The 21,872-nt window shown below is 40.6% G+C and overlaps 1 protein-coding gene across 5 annotated transcripts in view; it reads left to right on the forward strand.

The window, feature by feature from the left end:
* Positions 1-21,872, forward strand: part of FLNB (filamin B) — a 198,609-nt gene that overhangs the window by 91,870 nt on the left and 84,867 nt on the right. For all 5 annotated transcript variants that reach the window (XM_018562459.1, XM_018562460.1, XM_018562461.1 and 2 more), the window contains exons 5-10: positions 3,101-3,219; positions 4,727-4,804; positions 8,104-8,266; positions 13,797-13,997; positions 18,475-18,612; positions 20,962-21,088. In XM_018562459.1, the coding sequence (XP_018417961.1) occupies positions 3,101-3,219; positions 4,727-4,804; positions 8,104-8,266; positions 13,797-13,997; positions 18,475-18,612; positions 20,962-21,088 (826 nt within the window). The remainder of the gene's footprint in view (positions 1-3,100; positions 3,220-4,726; positions 4,805-8,103; positions 8,267-13,796; positions 13,998-18,474; positions 18,613-20,961; positions 21,089-21,872) is intronic.

Raw genomic sequence — 21,872 nt, forward strand, 5'->3', positions numbered from 1 at the left:
GCTGTGACATTCACTGCAGGCGAATCAGTCACTGGAGTTTGAAACACATGTACCAGCAAGATGTACCTGCAGTGAATGTTGCATTCACTCTTTTATAAATATACCCCATAGTATTTTTGTTAGGGATGCACTGATACCGTTTTTTTGGTATCGAGTACTGTATTTGTTTTCCGGTACTCGCCAATACCGTGTAATGACTCGCTGCCCGGCTTCTTGGTTGGTCGGGAAGCTGGCCAATCAGGAAGCCGGGTGCCGTGTAATGACGCGGTTCCTGGCTTCCCGATTAGCTGGGAAGTCATCTCCATGATTCTCATCACTAGGTGACAAGGGGGCATGAAGCCGGCTTCCCAGCCATTTAGAAAGCCAGGCGCCACGTCATTACACGGCACCCGGCTTCCTGATTGACCAGCTTCCTGACCAATCAAGAAGCTGTGCAGCGAGTCAATATACGCTGCCCGGCGTCCTGATAGGCCGGGAAGCTGACTCCATGCTCCCTCGTCGCAATCAGAAACTCAAGTATCGGGCTAGGTATCGGAGCATTTGGGCGAGTACGAGTACGGTTTCCATGCATCCCTAATTTTAGTACATTTATTTTTTAAGCAGATGTAACTCTAGGTACCTTTTTCACATGTTTACCGGCCTATGCCTAGCTGCTCTGTTGAGAAAGGCCTGTTTAGAGATTTTATTTGCTTGAGTTTAAATTTGCAAGCACATTTGAATAAAGGTGACTCTTCTTCTTAGTCACCATATTTATGTTAATAATCTGTAGAAAAGAAAAGGGAAAAAGAGTAATAACATTATTATTATTATCCAGAATTTATATAATGCCGACAATTTGTGCCGATTCCCAGTCTAATTGTTGCAGGGAATGAAAGAAGAAACCTGTTCACTGGTGGCAGTATCTAAACTTTGGTTGCCATTTTCTTTTACTGCTTTGTTTATAAACAGACCCCTATGTGCCTACATTGATTCTTAGCGTGTGATTAATGCTATAATATGCTGTAAGGGGTGTAGACTTATTTTAAGGCACGTCATGGTTCCTAACAGCAAATGTGATTGTAATAGTTGCATGTTTTTGGGGCTTTAAAAAAAAAAAAAAAAAAAAAATTATGCAATACTTTGCCAAATCCTTTTTATGAAAGTAATGAAGCCAGTAGCATTGTTTTCTTTAGCTATTGATATATCCAATTAAGTACTTACTGGTAAATACAGCCCTTGCAGACTAGATTTATGTGCTGCTCTGTCATGTTCATGTATTATGTTCGTTTTGAGTAAACACGCAAATTATCATCTTATATTGGAGAGCTTCATGATCACTCTAATCCTAAGGAGACATTTTTATCCTGCAAAGACACAGGCGTGGTGACAGAACGGTGTGAAACATTTCATTAGCACACCCATTGCTGCTAAGCCCTAGTGAGAAAATATATAAGGGGAGATTTTTATTTTGGTGACTAGGCTGCTTGTAATGTTGGGTTATATAAGGATCTACGTTTCTTTGTAAAATTGCATGCTATACCACCTTTTTACCACTATGTAGCTTGAAAGCACGCCATTCTGCTGTGTTCTAAAGTGTATAGCTAACATTTCACAATGATCCCGTGTTTGCAAATGGTCTGACCACCAAGCAGTCATATTCTGTCATTCATGAGGAGTAACCGTGGCACACTGGGTGGGAAACAATGTAGTATGGTAGAAGCAGTCTGACCTGGGGTGTAGAGCTTACGTAGATGATTTATGAACCATTCGAAGGAATGTCATTAATAAAGTCAGGGATAGCACTCAGCAGAGCCACCAAAAGCAGTGTGGGAGCAGTATAGTGTGACACCCATAATGTATTTAGCTGAGCTCCCACTAACCACCAATATAAAGAGGCAATTTACTATTGACCACAAATATAGGTTGTTCTTCAATGACCAGTGTAAAGGGCTAAATCTCCAGTGACCATCAATGTAAGGGGCTACTACTTTACTCATCACAATTGTAAGGGGATGTTCATTCATTGACCGCCAGTGCAAAGGGCCACTTCCCCGCTGACCGCCAGTGCAAAGGGCCACTTCCCCGCTGACCGCCAGTGCAAAGGGCCACTTCCCTGCTGACCAACGTAAGGGGCCAATACAATGACTATTGTGCACAATGCATACCCCAGGTGTTGATCTGTCCTCTGTACTCCGTTACCTGTGCTGTTCATTACATACACTTGACTGCTGAACTTTCTGCATTTGATTTTTGGATGTATTCATTACATTACATTACATGATTTTTAGTAGCAATAATCTTAACAATTAGGAGGGGGGCGGGGGGTGTAGGGTTTAAAAACATTTTATGCACTAGGTATGCCACTGAGGTTTTAAACTAATATGCCTCCGATAAGGAGGGTAGAGAAGGTAGGTATTGCCCTCTTTAAAGTTTTATTTTTCGTTATTAACCACCTCAATACCATCATGTTGCACCCTTTTCCTGTCTCCGCCATTGTTCAGTTTTCAGTGCTGTGACATTTTGACTCACAATTACTTTGGTAATACAACTGTATGCAAATAAATGTTATATAATTTTTTGAGTTGGACAGAGCTTTCTTTTGATGGTATTTAATAACCACTGGGGTTTTTATATTTCACTATATAAAGGAAAAAAAGACTAAACATTTTTGAAAAAATTGGTTCCATTGCTTCCTGTTTAAACATATCAAATGAAAATTCTAGGACATTACAAACACCCCCCAAATGACCCACAGCCCCCATCATAGATGGTCAGTGGCACAGGGCAGACCACCCAGTGACGGTTTTGGAAAGGCCAGTTTGTAGGCAAGTAAAACCTATACTGAATGTGCTGGGGGTGAGATAAGTGCAATTATATATGGTACCATACTGCTAGAAGGTGCTCGGTCACTGTCCTGCTTGTCTTCTTCAGAAAAGCTCCACTAATAGAAAAAAAGCCAAAACTAAAGCAGAATTAGGAAGGTTGTCAAATGTTCTACCCTTTCATTCACATCTCGCTGCACATTCTTTGTGTGTGTTTTGTCTCATAGCAAAAAAGTGGAGAGTGCCAATGTTCTATGACGTCCATGACCAAAGTGTATTTATATTTAATATTTTTACAGGTGTTGAGCCAACTGGGAACATGGTGAAAAGACCCGCACCATTCACTGTGGAAACCATCAGCGCTGGACAAGGGGAGGTCCTTGTCTTTGTGGAGGACCCTGAAGGATTGAGAGAAGAGGTTGGTGTTCTTGGGCTTCACATGGAAGTCTTGTAAAGAAAATGTCATGGCAGATGTGTTGTGTCAAAGCTGTATGCAGTTTGTCATAACTTTCTGAAGTATATTCCAGATCACTCTGGGCTGCACTCAGATCACACATCTGTATTTCTGCTTGGGATTCTACCTTGCTTTTACAGTTGTTAGAAACAGTGGAATGCTTGTTCTATTGTTCACAGTTGCTTATTAAGTTAATGTCTATATTTAATGGTACTTGTCAAGCAACATTATTGCTTACTGGAAGGGAACCAGATGCAATATCTAGCATCCACTTGCAGAGATGGTTGTATTTAACAATACATGAAGAAAGGTATAAATGGCCATTATAAAATCCACAATAATACATATACTTTTTTTGGTTCAGTAGATGTATTAACTTTATGTTTAACATGGTCTAAAATTGACCCATAGTTACACAGTACAAATGTGCATATAGCGAACACCAAAGGATTTAGCATTCAACTGACTTCAAACAGAAAAAAATAAAGAAAAGGAAGGGGTTCCAACTTCCAACCTTGCGACGTCTGCAAGCAGGCAGTGCAAGCCTCAAAGGTCATTGGAAATATGATTTTCCGTAGTCAAGACTGTGGTTCAGATTACTTTTGGGTGTGAAGAGGGTTAGAAGAGGTCATATGGTTGGATTTGGGTAGGGCATGAGGAAGGAATGGGATGGCTGGGTGGAGTGTCTCAATGGAGGACACTTATCAAACACATTAGCAACACAATTAGTGGGAAATCAGACTGCCTCGCCTTCAGAAAAGTCTCTGGGACAGGTTTACAGGTCTGTGTGTTTGTATCCCTAGGCAGCCAAATGTGACAGTTTGCTAAGTTTTAGGACAGATTTATTACTGAAGATGAGACAGATTTTCAGTGTAAACAGTCGCATAATTAAGATGTGGTCAGGGTCAGTTTTTATTCTGTCATAGTGCTACTAAAGAGCAGCTAAGCAAAGAACTTATGACTCCTTATGTAACCTTGTAATAAATCTGTCTCACAAATTGTCTCACTGCATCCCCCTTCCTTTAGCACTGGTTTGCCATGCAGTAGAATTGATAAATGTCCCCAGTGTGTTTGGCATGTAGAAGCAAGAAGTAGCTTGCCATGTAAATGTCACAGTTTATACATACTGCAATGTATACAGGCTTATTTAATTAGGTGAAGAGCAATGCTCAAAGTATGTGCTGTAACCTTTAGCAACGCATTTGCAAGGAATGTTAATAACCTGACCACTAAAAAGTATTCTTTGTGGTTTGCTCATAGATACTTGTGCAAGGAAATTGAATGGCCCCACTTCTCCTCCCACCGCTAACTCTTCTGTCAGCCTGTATTATGTTTTAATGAAAAAAACCCAGCTGTCTTTTTTTTCAGTGATGTAATTGTGTTGCAGGGTAGCAGTTATGCCAAATATGTACAGTATTCTAATAATGCCGCTTACCAGTTTAGCTATTAACCTGTGCTTGTCTTTGTGAAGGCCAAGGTCACAGGCAACAATGACAAGAACAAGACCTTCTCCGTGGAGTACTTTCCCAAAGTGACTGGTATGCACAAGGTAAACACGCCGTTCATTATTTTTATTGATCTATACCAGGGTTAGGCAACCTCGGCACTGTGTAGAGACTACAAATACCTTCATGCCTTTGGCTGGCAAAGTCTTGCAGTGCCTCGTGGGACTTGTAGTCCCACAACAGCTGGAGTGCCGAGGTTGCCTACCTCTGATCTTTACTATTCCGTACTGACAATATATGTAACATGGTATAATTGTAGGAAAAGTTGCTCTTTTTTATTATCAGCACAATTTATTCATATACACAAAACTACATAAAACAGTTAACACATTCACATATCCAGGTGCATAACTATTACCAGCATCAGAAAGCTCTGTGGGTGGGAATTAACTCTATTTTTCTCAGGTTAGAAGAGTAGTGCAGGGTTTCTATATTAAAAACTGTCAAAATTCCTTTGCTAATGAGGCTCGGTATCCACACCAATGTCTGATTTGCGCTGAAATAGTAACTAGTGTAGGTGGCGCAGATGGACAATACTATCTGCTTTGTTAAAAATCACAGCAGCATGCAGCTCCGCATGCTAATATGAAATCATCTTACATTCACTAGTTAAATAAACATGTTTTCATCTTTCTCACAACTTCTTGTTATCTACTTGCTGGTTTGGCAAAAGTGATGTAATGTGCCCAAGTGTTGCATCCTGGGAGGGTTACATCAGCAGAGCATTCCTGGGAAATCTCATATGTAATCGCACGAGATCTCAGGGAAAGGCAGTTTCCTCCCCTGAGATGATGTGCATTGTCACGTGTCCTAGTCGCATGTGCCAGAGTTCAGGACGTAAAGGGAGATCTAGTAACCTGCCCTTAGTTAAAATGGCAAGTGTTAGAAGAAGACTGGAGAAGAAAAGAAAAACAAGGTATACAAAGATTAAAAAGCTGGCAATTATTTAGAAGCATGCGTTTGTAGATTGTCATTACTAAATATTTCTAAATGTGTCTTTGTTGTTTTGTTTTGAAAGTATAGGCAAAGTTCCTCTTTAGTGTGGCCCATGCGACTCATGCCATTTTCTGTCATTATAATTGCACAGAAAGCTTTAATTCCATCCCCTGGTGATGGTGTGACCAAGCTAAGTGATGTCACAGGCTCCCTCCTCCCACCACTGGTTTTATCACAAAGAATTTTCTTAAGGGATCACTTTGCCCATTTTTCATTAGCAAAGTAGAAATTCTGACTTTTTGCTCACTGAGATGCTTAGGCAAAATTTGCTTGGTATTATTTGCTTTTATTTAGAGTGTTTTTGTTCTGGGAGTGTGTATTTAGGTTTGTTGGTTTTTTGTTTTACCTTTGGTGTGTTTTGGTAGTTTTTTGTGTGGAAAAAAAGACAATTTTGTCCAAAGAAAAGATCCTAGATGGATGAAATCATAGTTTTTAGAACACTCAGGAGCCATTTAAAGCCCATTTTTAAACCACCCTTTTCTTGTAATAAAAGGAAATTCATCCCTCCAGTACTAGCATATAAAGCAAGATCTGTCTGCTAAAATCCTGGGTGTCAAACGTGCACCAGCGGCCAAGTGCCGGTGGGTCTTCTGTAGAAGTTTACTATTTGAAAATGGTGAATGTCTGACAGGATTCAAAGCCGATAAATGTTACCCAAGACCGGAATTTCTCCATGAAGAGTATGAAAAAGAGATAAATGGTAAATAACAGTGAAATGGGCTCACTCTGACGGCTGCATCAACGAACCTGGCCATTAGATGGACCTTATTAACGTGTCTTTAAACAGTTGTCTGACAGCGAAAATGTTGTAGATGATCAGTGAATCAATCATTAGTACCTTTTATAAATACTGTATACACCTTTGTCACTCTGCTTAGCTTAAAGAATACGTTTTTTATGGAGAGTTACAAGAAACATGTGGTTGACATGCTCAGCAGTTTAGAAGTATTTGCACAAGTAATGAGTAGCATAAAAATGCCTAAAGAAAAATATACCTAATTTCTTGGCGATGAATGCTACAAAACCTGGCACCAGCTGAAAAACACTAAGTATCCATGATCCAGCGATAATGTCAGTAATTAAATCCCCATTAGGCATCCACGTAAGCATTAAGCAGATTAAGGGACCTTTTTGTCTGAAAATATGCATACAGCTTTTTCTTTTAAGGGTCTGGTTTAAAGGGATTAAAGGGACATGCCTCTAAAACATTACTCAACTTCAGATTGATGTTGCACTGCTTCTTGAACTGACTAACACTAATCCCATCTCTCTTAAGTACACTTGCCCAAACGTTACAGCTTGGTAAACCTACGATTTGTCCCTTGGGGGCAGCGCTCTGTAATGGTCTGGTCTTTGGCCAGTGTTTATTTTTGCTAAAAACCTTTAACTAAATTACATTATTGAATAGTTGGTGTGGCAGTCATAGTATGTACATTATCAGTGGAGTTCTCCATTAAAGGTTTCAAACTTTGAACTTGTTAAAGCAAAACTTCATTCTTGTATGTTTCTGGCACATTTGATATTGCCAAGAGTGCTTCTAGAACTTACTCAAGTCATGTCTTAAGGCCCTGTAAACATAGGATTGTTTCCCAATCAGATTGTAACTGGTTGTATGAGAAAATCACTCCGTCTTCGGGAGCCTCTGCACTTCTTGATTCTTAATATGGTAAAGAATGACTTTCAGTAGCTGAACCAGACGAGTGAGTGGTGGATTCTGATTGGTTGCTCCAGGTTTTTTGTACTTTGTACGTTACTCATTGCCGTATTAAAAAGGTTTAGCAGCATCTTAAGTGATTTTGGTCGGAAGGACCCCCTAAAACCAAGTCATTTTATAAGCCATCCATCATCCTAGAAGTCTCTGCTTAGACTTACTTGGCTCACGGCAGATATAGGTTGTGAAGCTGATGTCATTAACAAGTTGTTGACACAGGCAGTCCAGCCATGACATAAGGCTTCCCCAAAGCCATCTTTTACATTTTTTGCTGTGTGTCGACATTTGTGAGATGGGCTGCCTGACAACTTTGCAGAATTACATCACTTTTTTTTTTTTACAAGATCATCTTTGATTCAAGGTTCTCCCACGTATATAAAAAGTTATTTTATCATAGACCCAGACACGTCTTGAAAGAAATGAATATGTGTAATCTATCTGGAAGCCTTTGGTGCTAAACTGATCTTCATTTTGGGAACTATAACACTTAACAAGCCAAGACAGGCATCGGCCCACCCCAGTTTTATGGCAGTGTCAATCTTTTAACACTCCACACTTGAATCTGTTGCAAGTTAAACCCATTTCTGAGCCGTGCACGCTTCCCAAACTCCTTGTGTTTTATGTTGTGTTTTATAGGTTACTGTGCTCTTTGCCGGTCAGCACATTTCAAAGAGCCCATTTGAAGTGAATGTTGAGAAGGCTCAGGGAGACGCCAGTAAAGTGACAGCTAAAGGCCCTGGATTGGAGGCAACTGGTAACAATGCCAATAAACCCACTTACTTCGACATTTATACTGCAGGTGTGTATTGCTCTGTTCTTAATTCCTCTCTTATTTGTATGTTTATCAAAGCTCTGAAGTTGTGGCATGGCTCCAGAATTATTTTTATTGTTATGTATACTATGCAAGAGTGTTTCCCCAAAAGGTGCTTAGTCCAGAGAAATACTGCCATTGGCCACTTTGTAACACCCTTCTAATTTCTGGCCTCGTAACAGCTTTACAATATTGCAACTCAACTCATCTTTCATCTCCTTCCCTAGCGGCTGGCATGTATTTTTCCTAGCGTTTGCCTGAGGGTGCCTCCCATTTGCACTTTCTTGGAGTACCTTTAATATTCAAGCCCAGTTGAAGTTTTAGGTCGTATGCTTTATATAATTTTAGTGTGCAGGGAAATGCTGTCTATGTTTTCAGTGTCTTAGCATTACTTTTCTTTGTAAAGCAGCCCCAAGAAGAGTGGAAAGCAATGTGTCCTATACTTTGGTGCAAACAAGGACCCATGCTCTCTGTGTGAAAGCAGCAATTTCTCTGATATGGTCTGCTACACCCCCACTTAGTCACAGCAAGATGCAAGAGCTTTGTTGATTGCTGGGCTCTAGCTGTGAATAGAACACTACAGAGAGACCACTGCTTCCGTACAGAGAGCAACAGTGCTTCTCTGACACATAATGCATTACACATGATTTTCTACTCTAAAAAAAAAAACCTCAAAGACACGTAGAGATCCGACTTCTATGCAAATCCAAACGTAAGTAAAGCATTAACCCTGAAACTTGCTCAAGGCACCACAACTCTCATCCACAACTCTGCCCCCGGATATATCTCAGACCTTGTCTCAAAGTATCACCCTAAACGTCCCCTCCGCTCATCCATTGACCTCCTGCTTTCCAGCTCCCTTGTCCACTCCTCCCATACTCGCCTCCAGGACTTCTCTAGAGTCTCTCCCATCCTCTGGAACTCCTTACCCCAACCTGTCCGTCTATCTCCCACCTTGACTGCCTTTAGGCGTTCCCTAAAAACTCATCTCTTCAGGGAAGCCTATCCCACCTCAACCTAACCACTGAACCTTCACATTCTCACATAATTCATTCCCACAGCTACCTCATGTATCATTTCCCCCTCCTCTTTTAGATTGTAAGCCCTCAGGGGCAGGGCCCTTTTACCATCTTGTCTTGAATTGTATTGTAACTGTAATGTCTTCCTTATATTGTAAAGCGCTGCACAAACTGTTTGGCGCTATATAAATACTATGTAGTAATAATAATAATTACCCCTCTTGAGTCAAATAAGCATCTGCTAAACATCAAATTGCCCCTGGATTACTTTGTACGTTCATCCTAGAAATTTGAACCCAAACCTTGGTTTTCCCCATTTGTATTTGGTCACTACCCATAGCATGGAAACAATGGTGGGGACGTGAATGAGGATTAGCCTAAACTACAAGCTAATCAAAATGTATTGAACTGTTCATATCATCTTCAGAACTGTAGCTGCAGATTAAAGGAGAACTATGAGGTGAGTGCTTTTCACTCACCTCATAGTTCTAGGCCGACAACCCATAGTTCTCCTTTTAAGTGCGTATAATTTGTTGTTCTCACAGTTGCTGTCTTCATCATCCATCTATCTTTCCCTCATGACAAGTACACTCCAATTTAAGTTGAAACACTGTCATCTAAGTAGATCTTTGATACAGTCTTCCTGTACAGTGCCTGTAATTTTCATATCGGTACTGATCCATTATACTGTGTTCCCCTATGGTCTTCAATAATCCAGTCTCCTAAAGCTCTGAATTTCAAAGTTGCCAACTCTGCCACCTGAGGTCCTACGGGTTGTACTACATATGTAGCATCTTAATACGTATGTTCATTATGATTATGGAGGGATATTGCACAGGAATAATTGGCAAGGGGCTGCAGTCCCATATGTAGACACTTTACTCTTTAGCAATGGATCATGGTCAAAATTTTATAAAACCCCAATTATGTTACATTGTGTGAAATAATTTTGCTCTACTTGCACAGTTTCAGTTTGAGTGAGGCCAGTTGTTGCCCAGAGTTGCTCTTTAATGTTCCTAGTGTTACAAAATATTTCAGTATTCATCTAACCTGTTAGACATGTTTTCTGTCCATGAATTCTGTCCAAAACGCAGGGCACGCTGTAGAATGTAAAATGCTTTGAAAGTGGTCTGGTATTGGGTATTATTCTGTGTGTGTGTAATGATACCATGCATGTAGTGTTAATACCTAAACATTATAGTTTTGCAAGGGAGAAAATGAAAATGACTTATGTCCTAGTGTGGGTATAATTACACTCATATGTCACTTTGTGTTAGTCTTTCCACGCTCCTCTGTTTAGCTAATACGATTGCTTTGGTAATAGAGCCTGGCTTGAAATATTAGCCAATTCCTCCTGTGCTGCTAATTTTAGAACAGAAAAACACAAAGGATGTTCTTATTCCACTGAGCACCGTCTAGCGTTGCTGAGCCAAGCAAAACACTGGTGCGCTTTCTTCTATGAGCACTGAGGATGGAAGCTGCTGATGCTTCCTCCAGTGTCTACACCACAGTGTCCCCGCAGACTGACGTCGAGCACTGTGCAAACATAAACTGCTTTTGTGTGTAAAATCACGGTTAACCGCCATAATCGATACTGACAGAGTGGCCAGGCTCAGTATTGGGAATGGTTTTCTGCTTTCTTCTATTTCTCCTGATTAGCAGTTAGAATTTACAGTGTATGTAAACCTAAACAATATACTTCTCTTGTTTGCTTCCTTTTGATCTGGTAAATATACTATTATTTTGTCTGTTTATCTCTAATCCAAACGATACCTGTTGATCTTGCTAGAAGTCTTGTGAGTTGATAACTTCCTGTGCTCTGTGCCTCCACTGCACTCATATCAGTTACATTGTTCCCATTTCTCTCGAAGGACTACAAAATGGCGCCCCCCTCCAATTTTTTGTAGAAGAAAGGAAGAAGTCATAGTTCTGTCCTAGGGGGACAAAGCTGTTCCTCCGCAGATAGAGTACGGCCAGTGAGCATTGTCGCCCTATGCAGCTTCTCAACTCTTTTTCAGTCGCAGCACCCTTTAAAATCAAAATTGTACAAACTGTATATGAGTAAATGTAAAAGATAACGTGGTCTCTCCAAAATCTATACCAGACTCCAACCCATACCTGATCCAAAATAGGGTTTGGTATGGATGTTAAGGGGTGACCCCACAGAAAAGCACACACATAAAAAAAGTGGGATTCCCTCTTCACAATAGGGCAGCCCCTTCACATCAGGACCTCCCACCCCTTTTAATTTCAGAGTCCCCTTTACAATAGGAGCTCCCTTTCATTGTAGGAGCCCTCATCACATAAGAAGCCCTTTTCACATCAGAGGCATGACACTGTGTAAAAATGTTGAGCGACCCCTGATGAAGACAAAAGGCACCCTGGTTGAGAAAGGCTGCCTTCGTGTATTACTGGCAGGATCACCAAGTAGAAATAAAGGGGGAAATCCTACAAAAAAGAAACTAAGGCACCACAGCAAATGACCGATAAGCTGCAATATATGATATTTTTGTTCTTGGTCTAGACACACTTTAATTGTCTATTGAACCTGCCAAATGGCAATGCTTTAAATATACTCTGGGGATCCAAGAATTCCATAGTTAAATTCTTTATCAAGAGTTCTCATCTTTTGTTTTTTTCACCAGAGATGTTATTTATAGATTTATCCCCGAGCACACATTTCAGAAAATAAAGACCTTAAATGTTTGGATATCACATCTGCACACCCTCTTTTTTTTAATATAGGAAGTTCAACCTTTGGAATTTGCCTAAGAATTCATTGGCTACAGTAGAACTCTTGTGAGTTGCTGTTTGCTTATTTAATTACTCCAGGCAAGGTTTCATACAGTGCAATCACTATCCGGACCATAACTGGCATATCAGAGCATTTAGCAGGGAGACATGCGAAATGTCACATGCTGTGTTTCAGAATAGTTTCCGCATAGAGGCACTTTAAGCTTAAAATGTCATCTTTTTATTTATACTGTATGTTGATTTTTAACATATTGTAATTTAAATGTTAGACTTTTTTTTAATCAATACATTTAACCTGACTGAGCCAACTGTGGTGTTAATGAAATCCTCTACTGAGGGAAATATATACTTTATAATATATATAGAATGCCATTGTAAAAACGTCTAGTTGTCAGCTGTCTTGAGGCTACAATTGCTGCAATGGTATGAATTAAAGTTATGTAAACCCTAACAATGGGCTTCTCTTATTTGCCTTCTTGGCCAGTTAAGTATACCAATCAAAGTATTTTATCAGTTCGATCAAGTGCCAACAAACAAATGTCTATCCTTTCAGAAATTCTCTGAGTTCATAAGGTTTTGTCCATCATCTCAAGCAGTGTTTAGCCCTGTCCAGTTTACTTCTACAGAACATCTAGTGGCATAACTATAGGCATAGAAGCCCACCAGCTGCTATAGGGCCTCATCGTGGTGGCGGGGAAAGGGGCATCAAGAAGACCACTGAGGCAAATAAAACTGTAAAGTCCACAGTTTAGAAGAAAGCTTATGAGGAGTCATCAGGATCTTGGTGAGAGTCATGTCGTTTTTGTTTCTTTCCCCCCTCAGAACTTCTACTACGGTCCAGCCACTCTGAAATTTAGCCTGCTCACTTAAAGTAACATTAAAGGCTATCGCCCCACCACCACCACCACCCAATGTTAATGTCAGGACTTACCTTAAATGATGCCTCTTCATTCGATCATCTTCTTCCTTACTGCCCCTTTCAGCTGTCCCTCCAGCACTGGTGCCGGTCTCTGATCCAGCGCTAACTCCTCTGTCCTCTTCTCTGATGTCCCACGGAGTCTGTGTGGGTGCACGCTGCTCCATAGAAAGCGCGTGGCGAAGACGCAGGTAAGTTTTAACCTGTTTTTAAAAGGTGGTTTGTTTGTTTTTTTACTTTTTTTGCATATATCTACTGCTTGCTAGTAGTAGATATATGCAAAAAAAACTGGAGGGTTTAATAACCCTTTAATGCAGCCTTACTGAAGCAGTAAAAAATCCCAGCGCATCACCTCGGTTAAAAAGCTCAAACCTAAGAAGGCAGCTGATGTTCTCTGGGGGTCCCCATCCAACTTTTGCTATGGAAGCCCATGATTTGTGGTTACTCCCCTGAGCACGCCTCCTGCCTATAAAGATGGGGAAAAAAGGTAAAATGGGTTCTGTAATCCAGACACTTCCTGGCTTGGGGTATACAGAGTGAGCCTTGTCACCCTGGGACAGAAAACTAAAGTTCCCTGTGTTAGACTGACAAATCTGTGCACTGTAGTTAAGTCCAACTGCCTGTCCCTCCCTCTCCTAGGCCCGTTGTGTAGAGGACTACAAGAAGCTAATATAAAAATACATTAATGTACTTAGACCAGTTAAATTAATTTTAAAAAAACATGCAATGCTTTTTTAATGAGTACTTAACTGAATTGGTGAGTCTTTTTTTTATTATCTACCTAGAGTTCAGCTTTTTAAACCTTTTACAATATATTCTTCCCCTGTAGGTGCTGGTGTTGGAGATATCGGAATAGAAGTGACCGATCCTCAGGGGAGAAACAATACTGTGGATATTGCCCTTGAAGATAAAGGAAATTGTGTATTTCGATGCACCTACAAGCCAGTAAAGCCTGGACCTCATTCTGTCAGTGTCACATTTGGTGGGGAAGCAATACCTAAAAGTCCTTATGTGGTCAACGTTGGGGAACGTAAGTATCAAAGTTTTGTATAAAACTCCTGTGCACTGTTTTCCACAAATCAGTTTAATAGCTTCCTTCAAACCTGAATCTGAAAATTTGCATGTCTAAGGACCAACATTTAGGGAGGACTCTGTAATAGTTAAATATCTATAGAAAAAAAAAAAGATGAACTGGGGCATTAGCAAAGTGCTAACTCAAAGCTATTCCGTAGCAGTCAGATTAGCAGGTTTCACTGTTGCATTGCAAAGATTTTAGTCTCTGTAGCTCCAGTGAACAGGAAATGAAGTGTTAGGGATGTCATTACTGGCAAAGCTTTGAAGGGATGTCAAGACTGCTTTAGCCTTTACGATACATAAAACTGTATACAGTATATCGATATATTGTGAACTGCTGCATAGCGTGGTATTGGTTCTCATTATACGTACAGATACAATAAACTTGCTTACTGGGAAATACAGCCATATATTTTTACTTGGACCTTCCTGTAGACTACAGTACAGTTAACAAATACTGTTTGGTTTTGGACCCACCCCAGCTTGTTATTGGACAACAAAGGAGCCATAGTTATCCATGTGCTTTCCCCTCCTGTAAGCATGTTCACAGGGTTAGACTGTCAGCACTGTGCAAAGCATTTCAGAGCCAAATTGCTCAGATTGCTGACCCTCCTAAGTTGCCAACTCTGGCACAACAGTAAGGCCTTGTTCACACCAAATGCAGAGCAGATCTGCTCAGGTTTCTGCACACGCAGTGCGTTGTGCCGTGTTTTTGATGCGTTCCTGGACGTTTTTGGTTAAAAAAAAATATATTATTTTTTTTTAGTTTAACATGGGCTTTCAGTGCGTTCCAGGCATTTGCATGCGTTTTTGATGCGTTTGCATGCGTTCCAGAGCAGGTAAAATGGGGCTTGCTGCAGTTCTTTCACCTGCTCTGGAACTGCACGCTGCGATGTGAACTGGAGCAAAAAATACCATTGGAATACATTGGACGCAGTTTTGATCTGTTCTGCAACGGCTCTGCTCTGCACCTGCTCCACGCTTGGTGTGAACAAGGCCTTAAGCGGACCTTTCATTCAAATGGAGGGTTGGCTTTACTGTAATCCCCCTGCTGCCCAAACAGAAAATGGCTACAAAAAAAATAAAATTGAAAGTTAAGACTTCACAAGAACAAAAGCTGAAAAAATATCCTGGTCCCAGATTTGAACTCTTCCAGCAAGAGCAGATGGCTGCCTCTTGGACACGGGAATTCACATCAGCAATGGACTGGGAACCGTTTGAGGTATTTATAGGGGCTGTTTTGAGGTACAGGGATGTCACCTGGACCTGCCAGAAGTGGCGGAAATCTGGACCGAGGGTTTTTGTTGTTGTTGTTGTTGTTTGTTTTTTGGTATGAAATCATTTTTCTTCTCAGCTAGTTTTCCTTGGGTAGCGGGGGTTGGCAAGAAAGCGGACCTTCTGTTTTTCATTAAAAGGTCCACTTTAAATGAAAACACCAAAAGGACACAGATTAAAAAAAACTGAATACAGTCCAGTTATGCAATCTTGTGATAAAGGTAACAATTTTAAATGAAAATGAGAGAAAAAACCTGGTACTGTCTCCGAATATAAGGGATAATTGGCAATACTGTATATATCATGCATCAATTGTTCTATAAATGGTGAAACTGAAAGTACACTGATCAAAAAACAAATTTGCTGGAACTTTCATATGCAGTGGTTGAGGATGGAGATGATTTTGTTAATGTGATTTGCTTGACTGCTTCTTCCTGAGATCCTACCAGTTTTTAGTTTAGCAATATTTCATGATCTATACAATGATGTGATACTTGGCTTCTTGCTCTGTTGAGATTTCTCTTTTTGCTTTCTACTGCTTTGCTTTCATCTGCTTCCTCCTTCCTGCTGCTGCAGATCTCTGCTTCCCTCTTCTGATCTCTCCTGCTCTTGTGGGATAATGGACGGCGCAGCTTATGCCTCATAGTTGTGTACAGGCCAGGGCTGGTAAGAGTTTGCAGGTTGCTGCTTGGATTTCATCCCCTTGTTTATTTTTATGTGTGTGTGTCTGTGTCCAAAATAATAGTTACATGCCTCAGTCCGTCATGTGCAAAATGTATTCTCTGTATCCACCAATCAGAAGCCTAGATACTGCCATTGGAACTACCATGGTAACATGAACGCCAGATGCTCTTGGACTGTCAAGACTTGCTGGGTCTGGGACAGTTTGTACCCTTTTTATACCCTTTGCTGCAAAATGCACATTATTCCGATGGTTGCCATCATCCAATATCCTTCACAGGTCCTAAACATACTAATAAAAGTCTCAGCAAGGCCCAGTATTTAATACTGTCTCCCCAAGAGCCGACATCAAAGTCGGGCTGCTGAAAGACGTGTGACAGACATGTCCTTACACTGTCTATTGAGCATATTATTTCGTAGGGTGTAAAATAAATAATGTGAGATCATTGTAATTGGTATATTTGTCTTCGGACTGTTGCTAATGTGGTTCTTCATAGCAGTAAGTTTTTAGATCTTCTGTAATAAGTTTCAGCTGAGTTATACATTCATTTCCCACAGAGGACCACACAGGGCAATACCTATAAAATAAGTCAGCTAATTATTCACACATACCTTGTTTGAGCCTCCAGATGGTGCCACGGAGGTCCCAGATTGGTTGAATGCTTGTCATGGTTACATCCATTGTGAAGACTGGTATTCCCTGAAAGTGTTGTTACTGTTTCTATCAGCTGGCGACCTCAGATCCCTCTCCCTTTGCTCATTCCCCTCGTAGACATGACTGTAGCTTCCTGTCTGGATTTTACAGGCCCTGCTGGTGTAAATATACATTATTTCCATTTGTGGTTCTGTTTTAGATGTTTCACTGTAAGCTGCTAATGAAACATTCTTAGTCTAGTGTTAGTTTTTCTTTAGGCTATAATGTACCTGAAGCATATTTTGTCTTTGTGCTGAGGACGGATAGTGGGACGCAACTGGTGGTCTTTCCAATGTCTTAAAGCAGTGAGGCCATCTGTGACTCTCAGTCATAGGACTTTATTACCAGCATGCCCTTCTCATTCCTGTCTATGCTTCAATAAGTACAGTGGGGCTAAAAGTTTGCATAGCCAACAGCGACAAATTATATTCAAGCTATCATTTTAATCTTTATAATACAGCGAAAGCTGGAATCTGGTTGCAGTAGACCCCACAGACCATCTATAGACATCTGTTTTATCTCCGGTCCTTTTTGAGAGAGACAAATCGATAGACTTTAATCATATTAATACGTGTGTGGTAAAATGTGTCCCCTAACATAATTTAATTTATTAATGGGTTGTATACCTATGGGCACTCTGTAGCCTCTCCAGATACAGCCAGACTGGCCTTTTTTGGGGGGATAATTTCTAGGTGGGATTTTCTAATTTTCCCAACCTATCACTAATGTTTTTGCTATTTTTTTGTTGTTGAGATGAGCAACACCAAAGGGGTATCTTCTCAATCTCTTCCAAAGACCGAATGTGCATGTGTACAGAAAGATTATTTTGACAATCGGAAAAAAGCCTGCACATCTCGACGATATCTCAGTACTTTTGAGTATTATTACAAAAACTTGTAACAAAATAATGCAATGAGGGGTGTTTGCTTCTAGGAAGACATTAGCGTTCCTGGTGGTAGAATGCCTTAGTGACTTAAATAAAGTCTAGATTTTGGGTTCCACCTTGAACAGCTCCAGCCTTGCAGCATCTCATGTAGTTGGTGATGCAACATAACATAATTACCCAATGTTTATTGCAGGTGTGGTGCTCATAATCTCACTGTAGTTGTAAGCATAAGCGTCCTTCACTTCCCCCTCCATCCCCCACCTAGGCAGTCACAACATAGTCCAACCGTAGCAATTGTAGTATTATTTTTCCATTTATCGTAGCATGTGTAATGGCAATATATATGTTGCATAATGAAAACCATAGGTTTTCTTTTCATTATTTCACATTTTCATAATATTAAAGCAATTCATAGGCAGGGAAGTTCACTCTTAAAGTTAAGTAGTCCTTTATATTCCAGTTTCTACTGGGGCTTGCTTTGGGCTGAGATACAAACCATGGTGTCCTGGTTATTCTACGGTGGCATGCTTGTTTTGAGTTGCTAATTCAGCAGGTAGTGAAATAAAAGGAAGTATGGCAGCTCTAGAGCATGCAACTTCAAAAACAAGTTCACAGTTGCTTCTATATCTCCCATTAAGTGTAACTTACATCTAGTTACATTTTGTTCTACCTGTGAAATAGTTTGTATCCTAACACCCAGAAGCTTTCTGTTCGTAGTCTGTGTGTGGTGTGTCACAATTCCGTACTTTCACCAAGGCCTGCTTTATCTATTTTGACTAATATGCCTGCCTGCACTGTCCTATCTGACGCGTGGCGAACATTTTCGCTATTGTACAGATAGTATTATCCGTATTTGAATGTCTGAGTAAGTTTTACTATCTTTTTCCCTGTCAACAGCCTGCAACCCAAACGCTTGTCGAGCCAGCGGACGTGGCTTGCAGCCCAAAGGCGTCCGGATTAGAGAAACTGCTGATTTTAAGGTCGACACCAGGACTGCAGGAAGTGGTGACCTCCATGTTTCAGTGAAGGGGCCAAGTAAGTGTCTGCTATTGTTTAACTCTATGCAAGCACTCCCAATGTCTTGGGGTCTATTTACTATAATACTTTAATTCAAAAATGTCCCCTCTGTTGCAGCCAAATAAAATAACTTGTCTAGGTAATTGATATCACAGCTATTTTCTCTCTGCTCTTGGAATAAGGAGTGGACATGACAAAGTGCTGTCTGTTGAAACTCTAGAATAATAATGTTTTATTGTTCTCTGAGGGATAGATCATTTTTTGTCAATGGGACAGATTTATTTTAGGTTGTTGTTTTTTGTGTTTTTTTTAAACTTATTTATAGAGGCATTGTAAGGCTTACATGTTTTAGAATTTTTGAACACGTGTCATCAACATACAATGCAGGCAAATATTTTGTCGGATTAGTCAGTATGTCAGTGCAGCCTACAGCGGAGGAAACCCCTGGAATCACTGTAGCATCATGCACATATTAGTCAGTGCGCTGAGTTGTAAAGCTAGCCATAGACATGGCAATTTCAACTACTTTTGAATTCATCAAGTATCACCGCCAGGTGGTTCAGACCGAGCCCCAGTATGTGCTCAGTTTGCACACCCGATATGGCTGTTTTGAGGGGTTCCTACCGTCCCTTTTTGGATCTTTCATTTATTTTATATTATGGAAAGTGCAAGAGGATATCAAATGTGTGTGGCAACACCTAAAACTGTTAGATATGGAAACAGTGGGATATCCTTGCTAAAGTTCCAAACTCAATTTAGCTAAGACATTTAAGAAGCCAGGGGCCTAGTCGCCCACCTAGTTCTACCTTTGCTACACTTTAAAGATTACCTGGCATTCACGCACCGCTAAGTTATTAAGCAGTTACTGTTGCCATCCATGATTTATCTATAAGTGGACAATTTGTTGATGTCTATCAATGCTTGTACTGTGTGAGGGTGGACAACTCAGAGGTACTCTGTAGCAGTATACATAAAGACAGCTAGCACTTTAAAGAATTTGTGTTAACCACATCAAAGTTTCAGGGACTCGCAGAACACCTCCTGTAGGAGAAAGCTGTACCTTTCACTTAGAGGAAGAGGTATGTAAGCCCTCTGATGTGTAAACCACAGTAGAGCTTTCATCTTGTGCATTAAAGTGCTGGCTGTCTTCATGTATATAACGTGAGATTAGTATCAAAAGGCAAGGGACACAGATCTCAACATAGCAGTCCACAGGCAAAAAAATGTATGATTAAGAGTTTTCCTACCAACTCTTATTCTTCAATACAAAATGTTCCTTTATGGGAGGCCCTTTAAGCAGAACCAGAACATAAATGTTTTAGCTTCCTGGCCAACAGTTTCAACTGTCTGATAGGTTAGCATAGTTCCTTCTGCTGCATTGCTAGTCTAACTCCTCCTTACAATGAGAGGCCCCACGATTTATCAGGTTCCTGTGGCCACTTACCCAGAGGCCCCACCCTTTGTCAGGCACTTGTTGCATCTCTCCCACAGGCCCACACCATTGGTCAGGCACCAGTGGTCTCTCATTCACAGGCCCCACCCTTTGTCACGTACCCATGGCCTCTCAGTCAGAGCCTCCACCCTTTGTCTTTTTTATCTTTTTTAACTCCGGAAGGGCCACAGTCCAGGTGCAACATACACATTATCCCTAACCTACCTTATTTGTCACAATAGGTGATTTTGAGATGTGTTGATTTGTATAACCTGTAAGAATTGCCCTTATCAGCCAATGGGTTAATTTTTTCATGTTATACTGACTGGTTGCTCTGCACTGTTTTACCTTCATGTTTCACGTGTGACCTCCATTCTTCATATGGTCCGAATTACAAAGCACTGTGCACTCTCCTTTATTCCTATGGAAAGTTTGTACTCTGCTAAAGCATGAAGTACGAACTCGCCACAGAAATTAATAGGAGATTGGCCTTGTTGACCACAAAGGTGTAACAAAATAATAAAATTTATGAAAATATGACGGCAAGTAAAATGCTGGACAGCCAGTTAATTGTTCCCTAGTGGGACATCAGAACTCCTGAGACATCTCATGATAGTGATAGCTGTATCCAATGTGTTCTGTGTCTTTGTCTCTATCAGTAGAAAGCCTGTACATCTGTGTATAGATACCATACAATGTCCTGTTTAGTGAACCGCAAATTTGCACAGATGTTGATAGCGCTGAGAATATTCGACGTTCCAGACCTATCCCCAGCTTTGTCAATAGCATCTACAATCTTGGAGTCTGTGGTTATCCTGTCCGAGGTTTGAAAATGTCAGCACTTCTTCTTAGAGATATCATTTTGTCTACTCTTCTTTCGTGGCTGCAAGCTGCTTTTCAGATAAAGCTAACATTGTGTTGACATGTTTTGGCAGAGGGTGTGGATGAGCCTGTGAAGCAGTTGGAGGCCGTAGATGGAGTGTATATGTTTGAATATTACCCCCTGAACCCTGGGAAATATGTGGTCACCATTACTTGGGGCGGCCATCACATACCTAAAAGGTAAGATGAGGGTCTTGTCTTGTAAATATTTAATAGCATGCCCGGTCTATGGATGGAGATGTTTGCAGTGGCCTTTAGAAATATGTAACCTTTAAAGTGACATTAAACCCTCAGATTTTTTAACATAAACCAATACTGTAATGTGTGCCTTACTGTAATCCATGGTTGTTTCCCTTCTCTTTGCTGCTCTTCCTTTTAAATCTGTATCTCTTCTCATGCTTGGGGAGAACTTCCCTTTGCAGCTGAGTGCCTCTTCCTGTAGTGCTGGCTCAGGTTGTGGACCTTCACAAAGACTCCATGTATCCATTTCAGAGACAAGGCAGACTGCTGCAAAACAGAAGTTCTGCCCAGCATGAGAAGAGATACAGATTTAAAAGAATGAGCAGCAACGAGAAGGAAAACAACCATGGATTACATTACAGTATTGGTTTATGTTAACAAATCTGAGGGTTTAATGTCACTTTAAATGAAACATGGTGTGCTTAGATGCAATGTACGGTTCAGATTTGTTTGGGATGGTGTGGAATGTATTTCGTCATATATTCTGGATTGTCACTAGGGAATGTGTTTATTTCAAGTTAGCTTTGCTGTGACGATTAAAGAACAATTCCAGGCCAAAATGTGAAATGCACTTTTGTTCACTTATGTTTTCTATCTTGTATGATATAATTTTTCAATGTACCTTTGAACTTGTTAGAAAATTTGAGCACTTCAGAAGAGTCAAAGCACAACCTGCTCATTTCTTGCATATCGTAGCCCCTGTCCTCTTCTGTGAGCGTCTAAA

The sequence above is a fragment of the Nanorana parkeri genome, unplaced genomic scaffold (assembly GCF_000935625.1).
Source record: "Nanorana parkeri isolate BGI_ZX_2015 unplaced genomic scaffold, ASM93562v1 scaffold578, whole genome shotgun sequence".
NCBI classification, from domain to species: domain Eukaryota; kingdom Metazoa; phylum Chordata; class Amphibia; order Anura; family Dicroglossidae; genus Nanorana; species Nanorana parkeri.